Source organism: Thermobia domestica, chromosome 17 (assembly GCF_964235325.1).
Source record: "Thermobia domestica chromosome 17, izTheDome1.hap1.1, whole genome shotgun sequence".
NCBI classification, from domain to species: Eukaryota; Metazoa; Arthropoda; class Insecta; order Zygentoma; family Lepismatidae; genus Thermobia; species Thermobia domestica.
Window position 1 is genome coordinate 2,068,804 of NC_137470.1, and position 20,634 is coordinate 2,089,437.

At 34.4% G+C, this 20,634-nt stretch overlaps 1 protein-coding gene across 1 annotated transcript; it reads left to right on the top strand.

Moving 5' to 3' along the window:
* The first annotated feature begins 18,085 nt into the window (after nucleotides 1–18,085).
* Nucleotides 18,086–18,790, top strand: LOC145674619 (uncharacterized). Its single transcript, XM_081744836.1, has one exon. It carries the CDS (start codon nucleotides 18,119–18,121, stop codon nucleotides 18,788–18,790), a length of 672 nt encoding a protein of 223 aa, XP_081600962.1. The 5' UTR covers nucleotides 18,086–18,118.
* Nucleotides 18,791–20,634: the final 1,844 nt, after the last annotated feature.

A 20,634-nucleotide genomic window follows, 5' to 3' on the forward strand; every position in this document is an offset into this window, starting at 1 on the left:
AGCAACTAGTACATGTTTAAAAAAGTACTGACTATCGAGGTCAAAGGTAAAATATTTAAGCCTTAATAACATGTAGCCTTAATAACAGCGTGTCGGATAAAAAAGTTGTATGACCTATTCAGTTTTGTACCAAGCAGAAAAAAGTGTAGAATGAATCAATTTGAGTGGTTTATATGCTATTTTACTAACGAGGAATGCCATTTTGTACTACTCAAACAAACGAAGGAATAAATTTGTATTAACCTAAGAAAAGCGAAAAATGCTCATTTTAATTAAACGAATTAATAAATTTATACTAACTAGAAAAAAAGCGAAGAAGGACTATTTTGTACTACTCCAATAAACGAAGAAGTATTCAGTTTTGTACAAACTAGAAAAAAACAGACCGAAGGAGGACCATGTTAACTATTTAAATATACATAGGAATAAATTTGTACACCGAGAAAAAGCAAAGAACCAACCAACCAACTGGAAAAGTGAAGAAGAGCCACTTCAACAATCTTAGAATTTTATATCATTAGGTACTGTTTAAACAAACGAGAAATGACAATTTTAACTAGCTCAGAATTTATGTAACAAAAGAACAAATTTGAATGTTCTGTTTTTGTATCAAACCAGAAAAAACCTAAGAAGGATCATTTTAACAAGTTCATAATTTTTGTACTTTTTCGTGCTATTCAAGTGAAAGAAAGAAATAATTTGTGTCCTCAAAAATGAAAGTTCAATTTAACTAGCTGAGTATTTTATATCATCTTGTAGTATTTAAATATACGAAGAAATAAATTTGAGTGATCTATTCAATTTTGTACCAACAAGAAGTTCCATATTTAACTGGTTCAGAAAAAGGCGAAGAAGGGCTATTTAACTAGCTGAGTTTTTTTATGTCATTTTGTACTACTGAAATAAACGGTTTAGTATTTAGTTTTGTACCACCGAGAAAAAAGAAAGAAATCGTACCATTTTGGAGTATTCAAATAAACAAAGGACTTATAATTTGTATCAACTCTAAAAAGAACCATTTTTAACTAGCTGAGTATTTTATGCAACTGTGCATTATTTCAACAAACAAAGGAATAAATTTGTATGAGTCGGAAAAAGCAAAATGTACCATTTTATATCATTTTGAACTAGTCAAATAAACAAAGGAATAGAGAAAAACCGAAGATGGATCATTTTAACTAGCTGAGTATTTTATACCATTTTGTACTACTCAGATCTTTATACCATTTTGTGCCATTTAAAGAAATGAATATATACATACGGATGTTCTATTTCCTTTTGTACCAACGAGAACCATTTTTAACAGGCTTAGATTTTTATGCCTTTTTGTAATATTTGTACTAAACAAAGGAATAAATTTGTAATAACCACAAAAAGCGAAATCTCATTTCCAGGCCATGTTTTACTATTTAAACAAACGAAGAAAGCGAACATGAACTCAGAATTTTATATCATTTTGTAATACTCAAATTTGGATGGATTATTTAGTTTTGTACCATGCAGAAAAAAGGAAACAAAGGTATAAATTTACACTGATCAGAAAAGCAAAGACATTTATTGAGGTGTCCTATTTCCTTTTGTACCAACAAGAACCATTTTTAACTGGCTTAGAATTTTATGCCTTTTTGTAAAATTTGTATCAAATCGAAAAAAGCAAGGAAATACCATTTTTAAATAGCTCAGCATGTTATAACTTTTTCTGTTTTTGGTCTACCCAATTTAAACAAACAAAGGAATAAATTGGTGTGACCTATTCACTTTTGTTACAAGCAGAAAAAGGAAAGAATAAATTTCGGTGACCTAATCAGTTTTGTACTAAGCAGAAAAAAGCGAAGAATGTAAAATTTAAATAGCTCAGTATTTATAACGAAGGAATAAATTTGGGTGTTCTACAGAAGAAAACGGGGAAGGGCCATTTTATTTAATTTTGTAGTACTCAAAATATACAAATATATAAATTTGTGTGACCCATTCAGTTTTGTACTAAGCAGAAAATATGTTGGTTTTTGTGCTCTACAAATAAACAGAGGAAAAGCAAAGAGAGACCATTTTATGTGCCTTTTGTAACGAAGAAACAATCCTGCTGCGAGTAGATCAATATGGCATTATTGCGACTTTCATTTTCGAATACATACGGATTAAGCCACTATGGCAAAAAATACTACTCTCTCCTTATGCTTTAGAAACCCGCTAGTAGGGCATCGATTCAGTAATCCATATTGGAGTATACCTTTTATACAACAAAACAAGCTTCTTAGCCCCACTCCAGAAATTAGAAAACAAATTCTTTCTTCTACGGTCTTCGGCAGCAAGATTCGATTCTCCCGATCTTCTGCTTTATCCTGCAACTCCAATAAGCATCTGTAAATATTCTTTGATGTGTAAAATTGGATCCACTCATCAGTATAGTGGTTAAAGATAATTGCTTCCCATCTCGTAATACCCTGTAAACGCTTGTGTGGACAATGAAGAAAATCAATTAGATAGTTGTAAATTTTAATGGAAGAATTACCTGTATTCTATCTAAGACAATCTACAACCACGGAATCATCGTTATTACAAATAGTGTTAAAAGGCATGTTTGTAGATGTTCTGAAATTTTTCTATTGGCATATCCTAGTACTTCTTAATTATATCTTCCAAATACTGTACACCTCTTGCCCATTTAATTTAGCCTTAAATATGAGAAATTGGATCTTATAATTGGTTCGCCACTAACAAATTTTTATCTTTACTTAAAAACTTTCTTAGAGATCATTATTGCTGGTAGACTACAATGCACCTTTAAAACCTACTCTCATCGGAAAAATAAACTGCACTATTACAGACTATTATAAGTACAGTATCGAAGTCTACTCCAACTAAGCACAAGGAGAAAGTAGTATTTTTTTTGCCATAATGGATTATTCTGTATGTATAGCTTTATTGTGAGAAAAACCATTTGTTATTCTTTTTCACCAAGTTTCCAAATACCGCGAGGTCCAACAGATAGGTATCAGGAGATACCGCAAAAAGGCCAGTTTTACCACATCGTGTAAAGCAACCAAGTAAAGCTGCAATCTGGATACTTGGCCTGAACTCGCACACATGATTCCAGAACTTTAATAACTCATCCAAAGTGTCCTGCGTTCCCCCATAGCGAAAGAAAGCTGTCACAGTATAACTATTACCCTTAGTTTTCATGGCAAAAAAGGTAGCTGATTGGAAAAGAGAACTGTGTGCAGTTAAACGAGTAACCAACGACAAAAAGTCTATCTTAATATCTACCTGCGATAAATGCTTAACAAATTCTATCATATACCATTTGTTATAGCGACTATTAAACAAATATCTATCCATCAAATAATTGTCTACCACATCGTTATAGTGGGCATTGTGCTCAACAAAACATGGGTGTATACCATTATTCAACCGAAAATATCTAACTGTAGACCTAGAATAAGCGGGGCGACCATTACGTTGTACCACAGGGAAATGAAAAACTTCGGCCATTGTAATGCACACAACCAAGTATGTGTTAAAGGTTTTAGTCGTTAATACAAAATAAAGAAGCCAACAAAACTAAATATTCTACACCTTCTCGGTGGTACTAACTAGTACAAAATACTTAAATTGATACAATGGTACAACACTAAATTCCCAGCTGGTACAAAATAAAATATTCCATTCAATTTTTTTTTCGGTACAAAACTAAATTCCGTACATATGCCACTCAAATTCATTTATTCTTCCTTTTGACCTCTAAAATAATAATAATAATGATTTAAAATTTAATTTTCCATTTTTTCACTCTCTCCTTATCTCTACTTAATTAAAAACTTTCGTTTCTACTAATACTGTATTTACCCATATGGAACTGTCTCAAAATTATCTCTTCGTTTTCTTTTACTAGATGGGGATAATTTCCAAGTAAAGTTGCAGGATAAAGCAGAAGATCGAGAGAATCGAATCTTGCTGCCGAAGACCGTAGAAGAAAGAATTTGTTTTCTAATTTCTGGAGTGGGGCTAAGAAGCTTGTTTTGTTGTATAAAAGGTATACTCCAATATGAATTACTGAATCGATGCCCTACTAGCGGGTTTCTAAAGCATAAGGAGAGAGTAGTATTTTTTGCCATAGTGGCTTAATCCGTATGTATTCGAAAATGAAAGTCGCAATAATGCCATATTGATCTACTCGCAGCAGGATTGTTTCTTCGTTACAAAAGGCACATAAAATGGTCTCTCTTTGCTTTTCCTCTGTTTATTTGTAGAGCACAAAAACCAACATATTTTCTGCTTAGTACAAAACTGAATGGGTCACACAAATTTATATATTTGTATATTTTGAGTACTACAAAATTAAATAAAATGGCCCTTCCCCGTTTTCTTCTGTAGAACACCCAAATTTATTCCTTCGTTATAAATACTGAGCTATTTAAATTTTACATTCTTCGCTTTTTTCTGCTTAGTACAAAACTGATTAGGTCACCGAAATTTATTCTTTAATTTTTCTGCTTGTAACAAAAGTGAATAGGTCACACCAATTTATTCCTTTGTTTGTTTAAATTGGGTAGACCAAAAACAGAAAAAGTTATAACATGCTGAGCTATTTAAAAATGGTATTTCCTTGCTTTTTTCGATTTGATACAAATTTTACAAAAAGGCATAAAATTCTAAGCCAGTTAAAAATGGTTCTCGTTGGTACAAAAGGAAATAGGACACCTCAATAAATGTCTTTGCTTTTCTGATCAGTGTAAATTTATACCTTTGTTTCCTTTTTTCTGCATGGTACAAAACTAAATAATCCATCCAAATTTGAGTATTACAAAATGATATAAAATTCTGAGTTCATGATCGCTTTCTTCGTTTGTTTAAATAGTAAAACATGGCCTGGAAATGAGATTTCGCTTTTTGTGGTTATTACAAATTTATTCCTTTGTTTAGTACAAATATTACAAAAAGGCATAAAAATCTAAGCCTGTTAAAAATGGTTCTCGTTGGTACAAAAGGAAATAGAACATCCGTATGTATATATTCATTTCTTTAAATGGCACAAAATGGTATAAAGATCTGAGTAGTACAAAATGGTATAAAATACTCAGCTAGTTAAAATGATCCATCTTCGGTTTTTCTCTATTCCTTTGTTTATTTGACTAGTTCAAAATGATATAAAATGGTACATTTTGCTTTTTCCGACTCATACAAATTTATTCCTTTGTTTGTTGAAATAATGCACAGTTGCATAAAATACTCAGCTAGTTAAAAATGGTTCTTTTTAGAGTTGATACAAATTATAAGTCCTTTGTTTATTTGAATACTCCAAAATGGTACGATTTCTTTCTTTTTTCTCGGTGGTACAAAACTAAATACTCCACCGTTTATTTCAGTAGTACAAAATGACATAAAAAACTCAGCTAGTTAAAATAGCCCTTCTTCGCCTTTTTCTGAACCAGTTAAATATGGAACTTCTTGTTGGTACAAAATTGAATAGATCACTCAAATTTATTTCTTCGTATATTTAAATACTACAAGATGATATAAAATACTCAGCTAGTTAAATTGAACTTTCATTTTTGAGGACACAAATTATTTCTTTCTTTCACTTGAATAGCACGAAAAAGTACAGAAATTATGAACTTGTTAAAATGATCCTTCTTAGGTTTTTTCTGGTTTGATACAAAAACAGAACATTCAAATTTGTTCTTTTGTTACATAAATTCTGAGCTAGTTAAAATTGTCATTTCTAATTTGTTTAAACAGTACCTAATGATATAAAATTCTAAGATTGTTGAAGTGGCTTTTCTTCACTTTTCCAGTTGGTTGGTTGGTTCTTTGCTTTTTCTCGGTGTACAAATTTATTCCTATGTATATTTAAATAGTTAACATGGTCCTCCTTCGGTCTGTTTTTTTCTAGTTTGTACGAAACTGAATACTTCTTCGTTTATTGGAGTAGTACAAAATAGTCCTTCTTCGCTTTTTTTCTAGTTAGTATAAATTTATTATTAATTCGTTTAATTAAAATGAGCATTTTTCGCTTTTCTTAGGTTAATACAAATTTATTCCTTCGTTTGTTTGAGTAGTACAAAATGGCATTCCTCGTTAGTAAAATAGCAAATAAACCACTCAAATTGATTCATTCTTCACTTTTTCTGCTTGGTACAAAACTGAATAGGTCACACAACTTTTTTATCCGACACGCTGTTATTAAGGCTACATGTTATTAAGGCTTAAATATTTTACCTTTGACCTCGATAGTCAGTACTTTTTTAAACATGTACTAGTTGCTGATCTATTACTAGATTTGGAAACAGCATTTCAGTATGTCGATCCATTTAAAAGTTATTTGGTTTTACGTATTTTAACCTTTGACCTCGATGGCCACTATTTTTGAAACTTGTAGTAGTTGATGACCAATTACTATATTTGGAAACACCACTTCGATATTTTGCTCAGTTTTTGAGTTTTGACCTTTGACCTCGATGGTCATGATTTTTTAACATGTAGTAGTTGATGACCTATTACTTGATTTGGAAACAGCACCTCAATATTTGGCTCCATTTAAGAGTTATTTGGTTTTAAGTATTTTGACCTTTGACCTCGATAGTCACTATTTTGGAACTTGTACTAGTTGATGACCTATTACTCGATTTGGAAACAGCACCTCAATATTTGGCTTCATTTTCGAATTATTTGGTTTTAAGTATTTTGACCTTTGACCTCGATGGCCACTATTTTTGAAACTTGTAGTAGTTGATGACCAGTTACTATATGTGGAAACAGCACCTCAATATGTGAATTCATTTTCGAGTTATTAGGTTTTAAGTATTTTGACCTTTGACCTCGATGGCCACTATTTTTGAAACTTGTAGTAGTTGATGACCAGTTACTATATGTGGAAACAGCACCTCAATATGTGAATTCATTTTCGAGTTATTAGGTTTTAAGTATTTTGACCTTTGACCCCGACGATCATTATTTTGGAACTTGTAGTAGTTGATGACCAGTTACTAGATTTGGAAACAGCACTTCAATATGTGTCTCAGTTGTCGAGTTTTGACCTTTGACCTCGATGGTCATTATTTTGGAACTTGTACTAGTTGATGACCAATTACTAGATTTGGAAACAGCACCTCAATACATGGCTCAGTTGTCGAGTTATTAGGTTTTAAGTATGTTGACCTTTGACCTCGATGGCCACTATTTTGGAACTTGTAGTAGTTGGTGGTCGATTACTAAATGTGGAAATACCATCTCAATACGTTGCTTCGTTTTTGAGTTATTAGGTTTTAAGTGTCATAGAAAGGGCGTATGCCACATAAACTATCAGACCCAGGTAAAAATAAGTATGATATTTCTAATCAGCATGGTCGAAAACCCCCATATGCTGAGTTTCATCCAAAACGGTTCAAAGAGCGTATCGAATCGCTATGTTACATAGGTATTCATTGTCTTAAAATAGGGGTTGAAAAAGTAATTATAAAAGAGAACGAGTACACCCTTAAAATGGAGGTTGTTGTGTGTTACGTAGTCTCAGTGTAATTTCTGCTATGTTCAATTAGAGGTGGAGAAAATGAATACACCTTCTGTGCTATGTCCGCCATGTTTCCTAGTCTCTGTGATGGTAAAATAAGGGTTGAAAAATAAGCCATACTCTTGTATTAGCTCTGCTATGTAATCTGTGCTATGTTATAATAGGGGGTTGAAAAATATGCTCATAAAAGGGAATGAATACACCCCTAAAATGGAGGTGGTTGTGTTTGTTATCTGCTCTGCTGTATGTTCATAGTCTCAGTGTAATTTCTGCTATGTTAAAATAGGGGTTGGAAAAGGGAACGAGTCCACCCCTAAAATGGAGGTTTTTGTGTGTTACGTACTCTCAGTGTAATTTCTGCTATGTTCAATTAGGGGTGGAGAAAATGAATACACCCCCTGTGCTATGTCCGCCATGTTTCGTAGTCTCTGTCTGATGTGCTATGTTAAAATATGCTCATAAAAGAGAACGAGTCCACCCCTAAAATGGAGGTTGTTATGTTACGTAGTCTTATGCTCTGCTGTGTGTTCATAGTCTCAGTGTAATTTCTGTTATCTTAAAATAAGGGTTGGAAAATATGCCATGTTCTTTTATTAGCTGTGCTATGTATTATCTGTTCTGCTGTGTGTTGTTATCTTATAATAGGGTTGAAAAATATGCTCATAAAAGAGAATGAATACACCCCTAAAATGGAGGTGGTTGTGTTTGTTATCTGCTCTGCTGTATGTTAGTATGCTAAGGGATTGACCCCTTCTATGTGTTCGTAGTCTCTGCTATGTTAAAATAGGGGTTGGAAAATATGCTCGTAAAAGGGAACGAGTTCAATCTGCTCTGCTGTATGTTCATAGTCTCCATGTATTCTATGCTATGTTAAAATAGGGGTTGAAAAATGTGCTCATAAAAGGGTACGAGTACACCCCTTAAAATGGAGGTCATAAAAGGGAACGAGTCTTATTCTGCTGTATGTTCATAATTTCTGCTATGTTAAAATAGGGGTTGGGAAAATATGCTCATAAAAGGGAACGAGTTCACCCCTAAAATGGAGGTCATAAAAGGGAACGAATACACCCCCTTAAAAGTGCTCATAAAAGGGAACAAATTCACCCCTAAAATGGAGGTCGTAAAAGACCGTGGGTTGACAGTTCACGATGCTCGATTTCTCGTATCCTCCCTGTGTCTTCCGGCATAGTGTGTCAGGCGGCACTGGGAAAATCGTTGTCTGCTTCAGGCGGGACTGAGAAAGTGGGTAGAGGGTCAGTGGCGCAGAACCGGCATTTTATTACTACTAATGTGTATACCCAAGTATTTGAATTTTGCTTCCTTTTTTATCGTATTAGTTCCTAATTTGATTGTTGGATTCCTACACAATTGTGTACCGAACAACATATACTTTGTTTTCTTCGCAGATAGCCTTAGCTTACTTTTGTTACTCCAATTTTGTAAGATATTAATGAATAATTTTACTTTAATTTCTAATTCTCTTCGTGAATTAGCTGAGATGATAATTGCAATGTCGTCAGGAAAAGCCACTACTCGGTCTATTTCTTCTTTACTATTTAGAATTTCCAGACAGGGCTGCAATTCTATGTCCCACAGCAACGGTCCCAAGACCGATCCTTGGGGGCATCCTTTCTCTGTCTTAACTACAATATTCCCTTTTTCGCCTTTAATTAATATGTTTCTATCTGTAAAGTACTTCTTAATAATGTTTAATAAGTACTCCGGTACATTTAGTTTGATGAGATTTTGAATTAATGAAGGAATCCAAAGATTGTCGAACGCGAATTCGATATCCACAAATAATGCAACGCGTATTTATTTATTGAACAGCTTCTTCTAATTTGTTCTACAAAGGTGTTGAGAGCATCTTCTGTCGATTTGCCTGGCCTAAATCAAAATTGTAGTTTATCATTTTCAGTGCTCCTAACATTATTAATTCTACTAGCTATGACTTTTTCAAAAATTTTCGCGATGTTTCTGAGTAGACAGATAGAACGGTACGAACTTACATCGGTTGGGTCTTTATCTTGTAATTTTAACAATATTATTAATTTAGCTTCTTTCCAAATGGTTGGGAATTCCTGTTTTCTGAGTAAAAAATTAAAAGTCTTGTAAAATTGGGAATCCAAATACTTTTTTTATTTTTATAAATTTCATTTTTTAAGCCATCCAAGCCTGGGGCTTTTCCTGTTTTTAGTTCTCTTATAATTTCTTCTACTTCGGTATTTGTTATCTCCTGAATATCTTGTAAAACTTCTACGGGTTGAATGTTGTCAAATTATCTTCTTATTTTGCCTTGATTTTCATTTTCAATATCTTGTAAGTCCCTTGGAAAAAATTGCTAGATAGTTTTTGTATGGTTTCTTCCCAAGTTTGGGTGTATGAACCGTCATTATATTTTTTAGTTGATAATGTCATTGGGTTTAATTTTGCATTATTAATTTATATGGTAGGTTCCATGGATCCAGTTCTATGATTTTTCTTAGAAATCTCTTCCAACTTCTTTTCTTAGATTCAAGCAATTCTTAGGTATATTCTTGTTTCGCAGTTCTATATATGATTAAACTTCTCTGTTTGATTATTGGTGATAAAGCTGATTGATAACTTTTTCTTTTAGCTTTTAGGATTTTCTTTAGGCGCTCTAATTTCTGAGTCCAGAATTCGCTGTGTTCAGGTTTTGGATTACATTTTGGTGTCGATTCCAGTAAAGCTACCCTAGTGGCCTTTTCAATTTGTAAAGCAAGTCCATTCACATTTTCTGAATCTTCTATCTGAGGTAAGATAAGCTTTTTCTCGAATAATTCCCAGTCTGTTTTCTGAATGTTTGTTGTCTCATTATGAGCTTCTATATCGCCTATTTTCAAATCAAAAAATATTACTTCATGGTCACTTATAGTTATTCTCTCATGGACTGTCCAGTTACTTATCTTATTTTCTAAGCCCAAAGTACATAGCGTAACATCTATGAATGATTTCCCTCTGGGGCCCACAAATGTTGGTTTATTTCCCCTGTTTAGTAGTAATAATCCATTTTGCTGTATAAAATCTTCAACGGTCTCACCTCTTATATCTGTGGTAGGTGAACCCCAGGCAGTGGATTTAGCGTCTACATCTGCCGATAAAATAAACTTGTTGTTAGGATGTTTCCAGATTAAGTCTTGTACTTTTTGTAGAAATACTTGAGTTTCTATGCTATATTGAAACTAAGAATTTATGAGCCAGAAGCTAACATGTCCATATGAAATTTCTATACAAACGTTCCAATCGTCACAGTGTTGTGATATTTTTAGGATTTCGATTTCTCTATTCATGATAGCAATGACAGCCTTTGGCTCATCTCCCTCATATATAATTATTGCAGTCGCTGGGAAAGCTGCCAATTTGTTCTTTATTAAGTAAGGTTCTTGAATTATTAGTATGTCTATATTATTTATTTATTATTTATTTATTTATTGTCACTTACTGTTTAGACTAGTCTAGAATGTAGTCTAGAATGTACCGGTATATATTTTTGTCAAGTAGCGAAACTTCGTGTCACGCTTTTGTAAGCCAAGCAGAATAGCAAATCCGGTCCAGACATTTTTGTAACGTAAACGGGCAACCGGGGCCTGTCAGGCCCAGTATATATTTTAAGTGCAGAACACTCAAAATTCAAAGTCTGTTGCCGCATACTGTTCCGACTAAAGGTTACAATAGTCACGTGTTCAATATATAATTATGTGACAATTTGATATAATATTTGACAGGAATTTCACTAAAGTTATACGGGGCCTCCTAGGCCCCGGTTGCCCGGCTACGTCAGGAAAAATTTTCAAATTAAAAAAAAAATATTAGCTTTACCAACTCGATATGTTCATGATTTTAACGTCGACGAAAGATAGAAGAATTCAGTATTTTATGTCTTCGAAATATGTATGGTTATTCAGAAATTTTAGAAAAATGAAGCTACTGGGCCTGGGAGGCCCCGGTTGCTCGGATAAGGGTTAACCCCAGTTTCAACTCGTACAGCATAAATGCCTTATGATGCTCTGTGGAGGTCCTAGGTTCATTCTGTGCTTACGCAAGTTCACGATGTAGCTTAGCTGCCACAACCAGGTACTATGTTTTATATAAACACACCAAAAATTGACCATCGCCTTATTTCTATTAGCATTCAACCCACGATGTCAAGACTAATTTAACACACAACTCCACAAAAAGCGACATAACTTCCTTGTTTGCGTTTGTATATACATTCATTGCTGTTATCGAAATCTTGTTTTAGAAGTAATTAGTCATCACTCAAGGAGGCCTCTGACAGCCTGAAACGAATTGTAATCGGACAGTTTCATATATGTGACGTTATGTGAATACATTAAGATATTGCAGTAAAGTCCAAACTATTTCTGGCGATTTGGTAACACGCGAGGATTTGCATAGTGGAGAAAAGACCGAAGGCATGTTTAAGTTCGTACCACTATTCGGAAACGCGCCACACTTCATCACCGTCCCTGACTTTCTTCTACGCACCCATTATCAAGTAAACTTTGTCCACTGGCTCCACGATAATTAGATAGCTGTATTGTTCATTTTCGGTCCTTCCGACCCAGTGCGAGTTTTCGCGTCATAATATTGTGCAGTCCTTTCCTGCTTGTGTAAGACATTCTAACACATTTACCGGGACCTATTCATCAAGGTCAAAATGTTGAGACTACATTGGAATCCTGGATTATATATTTTTTAGAAGATGTTCTTCCGAAAACAGTACACTATACCATTATTTGGATTGATAGGCATAGAAAATAATTTTTTACAGAACGAAGAGCTAAAGATCTAAATTTGCAGAACTAAATGCTATCTTCGGTCTTCTTTATTTGGCTGGACTTTTGAAATTTAACCATTCCAATCTAAGGGACCTATGGGCTGGTGATGGGACAAGAGTAGAAACTGAAAAGGTTTAAATTACTGTTGCGAGCATTAAACATTCCGAATGTTGTAACCACTTCGTGTAATCTGGTCGCTGTCCATGGCTCGTGGTACTACCAATAAATATCTTCCTGATACTTTAACTAACCTGGACAGGACGATGCAGGACCTCTCCAAGAAAAATTACAAACTGTTTCCAAAAAGCTCGTCGGTCTCAATAATGAGATGAGCATTAGGCGCCGAGAGGTTCGGGTGTCTCGTCTCGAAAACCTCACGGACGATCAGATGGTCATCCAGACCATAACGCACACAAACATCACTCACACAAACAACGAAAACACATTACAATAAATGACACTATACTTATTTATTAGAACACTATTATAAAAAGAAAATAGCGAAGAGGAATGAAAACAAAACTGAACACTAAATATATATAATAATTTTCGTCGCTGAAATCACACTGTGCCCTTTTTAGGCAATATAGCCCTTTATATATATATATATATATATATATATATATATATATATATATATATATATATATATATATATATATATATATATGATTATAATTCAGATATGACTGCAAATGCTTCTCTCACACCATTGACACACTTGGGGGATTAGCACTGAAGAAAAGTAGTCTGGATCGCCCCACGAAGAATCCAGTTGTTACGCTGAACCGTCATAAAACGTAGAGGTGATTCTTCAGCAAATTAAACAAAAAATTCTCCAAAGTAGATTGCTGATGTGGGTGGGCGCGTGTATAACATTTTAAACGCACAAGTTATGCGGACCTGGGACTTCACTAGTTGGGGCTAGCCGTAAGAGAACGTCCTTCACCGGCTAAATAGCTTGTGCCCCTTAACAAAAGGTTACATTTGAAGTTCGACGCGATATGCGTGGTTACAGCTTCTAGACCTGGAGTCAAACTCTCTGAGCATCAAAACTCAAGGTACGGGCCGCAATGATCAACTAAAAGTGTTGGCAGTTCATTTCAAAAATCACTCAGTTAACTCACCTGTATGCACATACAAACAGAATATAGAAAACAATTTATGTTAATTTTAGTCAACTGCCCATAATGCACTAGACACGGCGATAACACTGGCGTGAGAAAGTACAGATAACGGACTGCAGAACAACGCAGTTGGTGTCACTTTGGTTGCTGGAACATCTGGTCAGCCCGTATTTCTCTAATCTATTATAATGTTTCCATAAGCGATTAAAGAAAGCACTTAATTCAGTTCCCAATAACTATAGAATATATACTGTGCATATAATAAGTCATGGAGAAACACTGAAATGGTTCGTCACTAGCTGAAATGTTCTCAGCAAAAGCAATGTTTTAAATATATATATGAAAAAATGATGAAATACTTATTTGTCCAATTGTGTGGGAACGAAGCAATTCCCACCGAAGAAAGAACTTATGTGCGTTGCAGAATAAAGTATAAATCTGAAATAATGATCGCTGTCTTCACGAAATATACAGAATGTCCACAAAAAATCCTTATATAACCTGGTAGCGGTTATAGATTTGTGTCCGGGAGGGAACGACCTGTTAAGAGCACACGTAGACAGGTTGAGAACCCTTGGCCGTATGACGAAATATGAATAAAATTAGGTTTTTCACCAAAAATTTAAAATTAGTTAGTTGGCAACACTGTTATATGGTGTGAGATTTACGTGCGTAAACGTTGAATGGTTTTTCACCTGAAAAAGGGCTATTTAAAATAATTGAAAACTTGTTCACTCACTACAAAATGATGAGGTTCCTGCATGCGCAATATCAATCCAAGTGTTCCATAAGGTAATAAGATTCTCTTGAACAATTGGGCAGTTGGGTTTCCTTATCTTCCGTTTCTTCACATGTTGAAAGTATGCTGTCTTCCTGTGTGAGTATCCTCCGTAATTCTCAGCGATGAGTTGATGAGGGGAGAAGGGGAGATTTTTTTAAACACTGGAGTGAGAAACGAGGTATGGTTATAACACCTGTGTGATAACTTCACTAAAATTGCGCAAAAAGCGTTTGTAGGGCTATTAAAATTCTTATTTTTTAAACAGTAATATTCTTTTTTGAACACTTGTAAATACTTTCGTAAAATGTTTTAAGTGTTCCGTTTCGATCACTTTATTTTGTGTAGTATGAAGTAAATATCTTATTGGGCTATTTAAATCTTACTTTTTCTTAAGCAATTAAATACTTTTCGTAAAATGTTTAAGTTTTCCTTTTCGATCACTTTATTTTGTGTAAGATGAAGTAAATATGCACACTTAATAACTATTCAAGAAAACATCGACTTAAAGAATTATCAAATATCTCTATAAAAATTAGTAAATATACTGATATCTGTATTTAAAATATAATCATATGAATAAATATGTAAATAGCAAACATGTTAAACGTATTAAAATACTAAAATTATTGTCAGAGTTTCGATATCACTATAATATATTTGTAAAATATGAAAATCATTTGAAAAGTAAAATGAATGGAAATGTAAACAAATGACAAACTGACAATATGTAAACAAAATAAGATTTTCACCTGTATGACCTCTTTTTTTAACTGTGCCTCGTGTTGCTTGACAGGAAAGAACGAAAAATCGTTTTTCAAAAATAAAATAAAAATAAATTTAAGTGTTAAAGATGACGTTCATAGTGATTCCAAGAAATAAGCATGATTCTGTATATCAAGAAAAAGATCGTAATTTCATTGACATGTACGAAGAAAATTTGGCACGCCATAAGGTCAAAATGACTCTGCTCGTCATGAAAAATTCGAGACATTAGTTCGATAATGCTCCATACAACAAATCATTTTAATCTGAAACAAAGTTATTATTAGCGTAGGCCTAGAAAAATGGTTATTGTTCACTTCCAAAAACGCAAACATTATAGGGTTACCAGAATAGGTGGGAATTATCCGCAAAAAATGATATTAATAAAGCGTTAAAAACTATTCAATACTGATCCAAGTTTTTCAATGGTCTAAGTCAAGGAGGTTGACTCACTAGTCCAAAAATTCCTGAAAATAAATGGTCATTTTGTCATGAATTGACCAAAACCATAGGTGGAAAAAATGTGTAATACTACATGTGCTTACACACAAAATATGCCATCGACACCTGCGAGGCAAAACTAGAAACGAGAAAAGGCCTGCAACCGTAGACACTTATAAAATGTTTCTATACGTAACTGAAATATCAACATTAATATTCAGTAAAATACGCAAATGTTCCCTATAACAAAAAGTATGTCTTCCACCTAGAAAAGATGTGTAAACACAAAATACAAATGCTCTCGTAGCATCGTAAAGATATGTCTCTATAAGACAAAACACGTGAGACCTATTAAAAGAAAAACATTAGATACAAACAAGAGTATAATCAACGACATTACACATTTCTGGTCAGTCTGAAATATCCAGATTAAATTCCCTACGAAACAGCTGTAACAAGCTTCCTTAGGCATCTTCGCTACAAATATTAAAAATGGTCTTATTAATACATTAAAATTCAAAGTCATCAAGCATACGAAATAATCGACAAAGTAATTTTCATAAAACACTCTGGCTTCATGCTGTTGGAAAGAAAAAGATAAGTTTATTTTCGGAATCTATATCGAATCAAATAGTTTCTAGGATATTCTGGAACTAAAATACAATTTTCTCAAAATTAACACGAAAAATATTACAACGTGTCAGTATACCAATACACATAAAAGGATTACGGTTCCTAAACATTGAAATATTCAATGAAATGTTACTAGACACTAAAATATCCTCAAAATATTTAACCTATCAATACACATGCTTAGTTACGGGTTACTATAAGGGAAGAAAAGAAATGAAAAACTATATTTTGCGATTGATGGCGAAAATACAGTTAGCTATGGAATATCCAATGGATTAGCCACATCCATTTTTGCAAGAGATCTGTAATTCCAGGAAATATTGCCTCCCTAAAAATATATATTTATTCCCATAAAATATCCTACCCGAAGACGTTTCCTTACGGTCGTTCAGTGGTATAGAGAAAACGAAAAAAATGTTAATTAGAAATTACAAGAAAATATAGACGTTAAACATATTTCCGCATACATATTAATATGGGAGAAGAACGACCGTTTACCATCACATTATCTATTCATATAGTTCCTTCTTGAATAAAAAGTTCACAGCTTTCGTTCGGAGAACATGCTATTCACACGACATTCCTGCACATACTATGAACCAACAAGGAAATGCCTGTTTCACTCGTTAAAGGCTTAGCCTACTTTCCGTTCTAAACTTTTCTCTTCGAACAAAATATATCATAACACATCCTGGAAATTCAAATTACTCGGGTAAATGATGTAAATGACATTCAACAAAATCACAGTAAACACTTCAAAATGAAAACGGGAATCTAAGATTAACACTGTGTGACAGTTCTTTTAACCTCATTTGTAATTTGGAGAAGATATGTGTTTGTTCCGTAGCAGTTTTGTGTTGTAAACCACCGCTAATTGTTTTATTCTACACACGAGCGCTGGCGAACGATTACTAGTGAGTGAGACTCCGGTGTGTTAGGACGTGAAAACGCCTGTCAGCTACGTGAAGCTATTGGCATGTTGTTATTTTAAGTTCAGTATTATGTTGTGTTCTTCCAGTGTTGAAATCATCAGGACAATTAAATCAGCAGATAAGTATTAAGCTCTTATTTTATTTTGAGGTAGCTTGATTGGCTTAAATACATTCCCTTTTCAACTGATTGATCTTCATTAGTGATTAGTGAATAGTGAATAGTGGAAAATGGTGCCGAAACCAAAGGAAGGTTATTTCTGGATTAGAAAAACATACCGTTAAGGAGGAAGAATCGAGGGAACATTCAAAAACATTCATATATTAATTTTTAAAGTCATATACTGTGTATTGCTATCGACTGCACGACATTTCACATTTAAAGAAAGAAAGAAAAAAAGAACTGCTTGTAACAATTACCTCTATTGTTGAGCTCGCAGTTGAAAAGAAAGAAAGCCGATTTTGCTACTGTATTTTAAGAAGCAGGAAAGAGTATACAAGTCAAGTTAAAAATATTTTCATACTTAAAGCTTTCGTTAACAAAATAGTTTATAACACTGAGATATTTATATAATCCTTACTAGTGGAACTTTTAGAGCTTAATAATTGACTGTATTTTATTGTCAGAACTAAAACATTTTAATTAGAAACAGTAAACCTTAACCTCACGCTACATTTCAAATCTTTTTTTTTCATATACGAGGTCAGGTCTATTAACACGCATTTATAATAATCTTAGCCAACTAGCCTGTTATTTCATTCAGTGTATATTGACTCATTATTGTGTTATTAATGATATTTTATGCATATATATACATATCTATAGTGTAAAGAGAATAAATTTATATATGCCATAAATCTTGAATGCCGGTTCTCACGAGATCAAAGAAAATGGAAGCAGAAAACATTCAGAAGTTATTGACAGGACTGAAACAGCAAATGGAGAACATGTCCCTTGAAATGAAAGAGCAACAAGAGAAGACACGCGAAGAAATGAAAGAAGAACAAAAGAAGATACAAGAACAAATAAAAAGCAACAAGAAGAAATAAAAGAAGAACAAAAGAAGATACAAGAACAAATAAATAAGAAGCAAGAAGAAATAAGAGAAGAACAAGAGAAAATACGAGAGCAAATGAAAGAGCAACAAGAGAAGACACGAGAAGAAATGAAAGAAGAACAAAAGAAGATACAGGAACAAATAAAAAAGCAACAAGAAGAAATAAGAGAAGAACAAGAGAAAATACGAGAACAAATGAAAGAGCAACAAGAGAAGACACGAGAAGAAATGAAAGAAGAACAAAAGAGGATACAGGAACAAATAAAAAAGCAACAAGAAGAAATAAGAGAAGAACAAGTGAAGATACGAGAACAAATGAAGGAACAACAAGAGAGAATACGAGAAGAAGTACAAAATGGAATATATGAGTTGCAAGAAGAGTTAAAGAGAGAGGCGAATAGACAGCGTGACGATATGAAACAAGAAATCGATGAACGATTTGAAGTAATAAGGGATGAGATGAAGCAATTAAGCGATAAAATTGAAGACGTGCAAGAGAAGCAAGGTCAGCTACACGAAGGATTAGGTGCAGTTAAAGCGCATTGCTATAACACTAATTTGAGGTTGGCTGGAGAAATATTAGCGGTCAAAGAAGAAGTAGGAGATGTGAAACGTGAACTGCAAGTAGAGTGTCAACAGATGAATAGTTCCACATTGGAGCAAACGGAACAAACGGAACGGTTTCATATCATCAAGAACAAACGGAGCAACGTATGGCCGCACTGCAGAAAGGATTACAGGACCTAGAAAGTAAACAAAACAGTATGGAAAAGGATCTTCGCCTATTGCAAGAAACTTCTGAAGAAAATGCTCGGGAAATCCGAACAGAAGCTGAATTGCAAATTCAGAAACTGAGAACTGATATTCGAACAGTAAGATCTCATATTGAAGAGCATCCGGAACAACTCGCAATATTTGATTGTAGGAAGATGAAACAACCAGCGTTGGACTCACCAATAACTTCCATGCCTAAGTTACGAGAGAAAAGAAAACTGAATTATTCCGTTACCAGTACATCTGAAGATGATAGTGATGTTGACAGGCGGAAGGAGAGTGACGAAGAATTATTTTTAAGATCACATCACAGGCAGCGAAAGCATAACCGTCGCTCAATTAGAACGTATAATTTGGGAGATTTGAGACATTTTGTCCGTTATGATGGCTACGTCGGCTCAATGACCGCTCAAAGATTTATCCAAAGATTCGAAGCCCAAGCTCGTATCCAGGGCATTCCGGAAGAAGAATTTTGAAGATAATACCGTTGTTGCTAGATGGAAGTCCACTTCATTGGCTTGAATTGGAACAAAGTAATTTCTACTCCTGTTTCGATTTTGTTTCTGCATTTTTGCGTCAGTTCCATAGTGAGACGGCAACTGCACAGCAACTTGAAACCATCCGCAACAGACGATTTAACCCGAAGCTAGATAAGACGGTTGTTGACTTCTGTATAGAGAAATTTAAACAAATGAAAGAACTTCAACCCGGTTTAAGTGACCCATCTCTGTTAGCAGATTTACGAAGACTCCTACCCTATGAATATCAGAAAGCAATACTCGGAATTCCTTTCCACACGATGAATGACTTTGTCTGTGCAATTCGTAACATTGAAAGCTTCAATATTAATCCACCTAAGTCTACAGGATGGAACAGAGACTCACGTATGACACAAGAAGTAGGTCGACAGCAAGAAAATACCAGCCATGGACAACGACAAAATTATTGGGTTCGTAATGTAAATACATCTCAACAAACAGATCCAGGTCCCACATCAGGAGAAAGTTCACGCCGTTTCCAAGACTCCAGAAACGATTACTTTCGAGGAAGAGTTACGTCCCAAAGAGGCCGACGTCAGAGAAATAGAAGAGAACGATGGTATAGAAAACGTAAGAACCAGTGGAGGAACTTTAACGCATACCACAACGAGAATCAGCGACAGCCTGAAGCTGATCAATGGGCACGGAATAACGAGGATGAAGAAGTGCGACATGCCTATCGTGACCCTCAAGAGTGCACACAAGCGACAAGCGAAACTAGAGATGATCCACCTCTCACAAGAGAGAGACGCGATAGACCCTCACCAAGTCCAAACAGAGTGACATACCAGACAAACCCTCGTTCGGGAAACTAGAGGACTGCGTCCTCAAGGGTCAGAGAAACGCAGATGAAGACAGAAATGACCCAAGGTATTGTTTCAACATACATTATTGTGGTCTTATCAATGAAGTTATCGCTGACGAATCAGATACATCGATTAATCGTGAAATAAATGACCCGACCACCATAAAGTTTTTGAAGACTCATCTTACTTCATTTATCAATGTAGATGTAAATAATTTACGCCTTAAAGCTATGTTGGATACAGGTGCAGATACATCGTTGCTCAGTTATAAAATTTGGAAGAAACTAACGAAGGGTATTTATGCCGCAAGCTTGGAACAGTGTAATCATCTTAACCTGATGGATTTTACTGGTTCGAAGAAGAGGAAGATTCGTGGAAGGACAGAAATACCAGTGAAAATAGGAGAAATCGAAGTATGGGTACCAGTCATTGTGTTGGAGGTAATCAATGAAGACTTGTTACTGGGCATGGA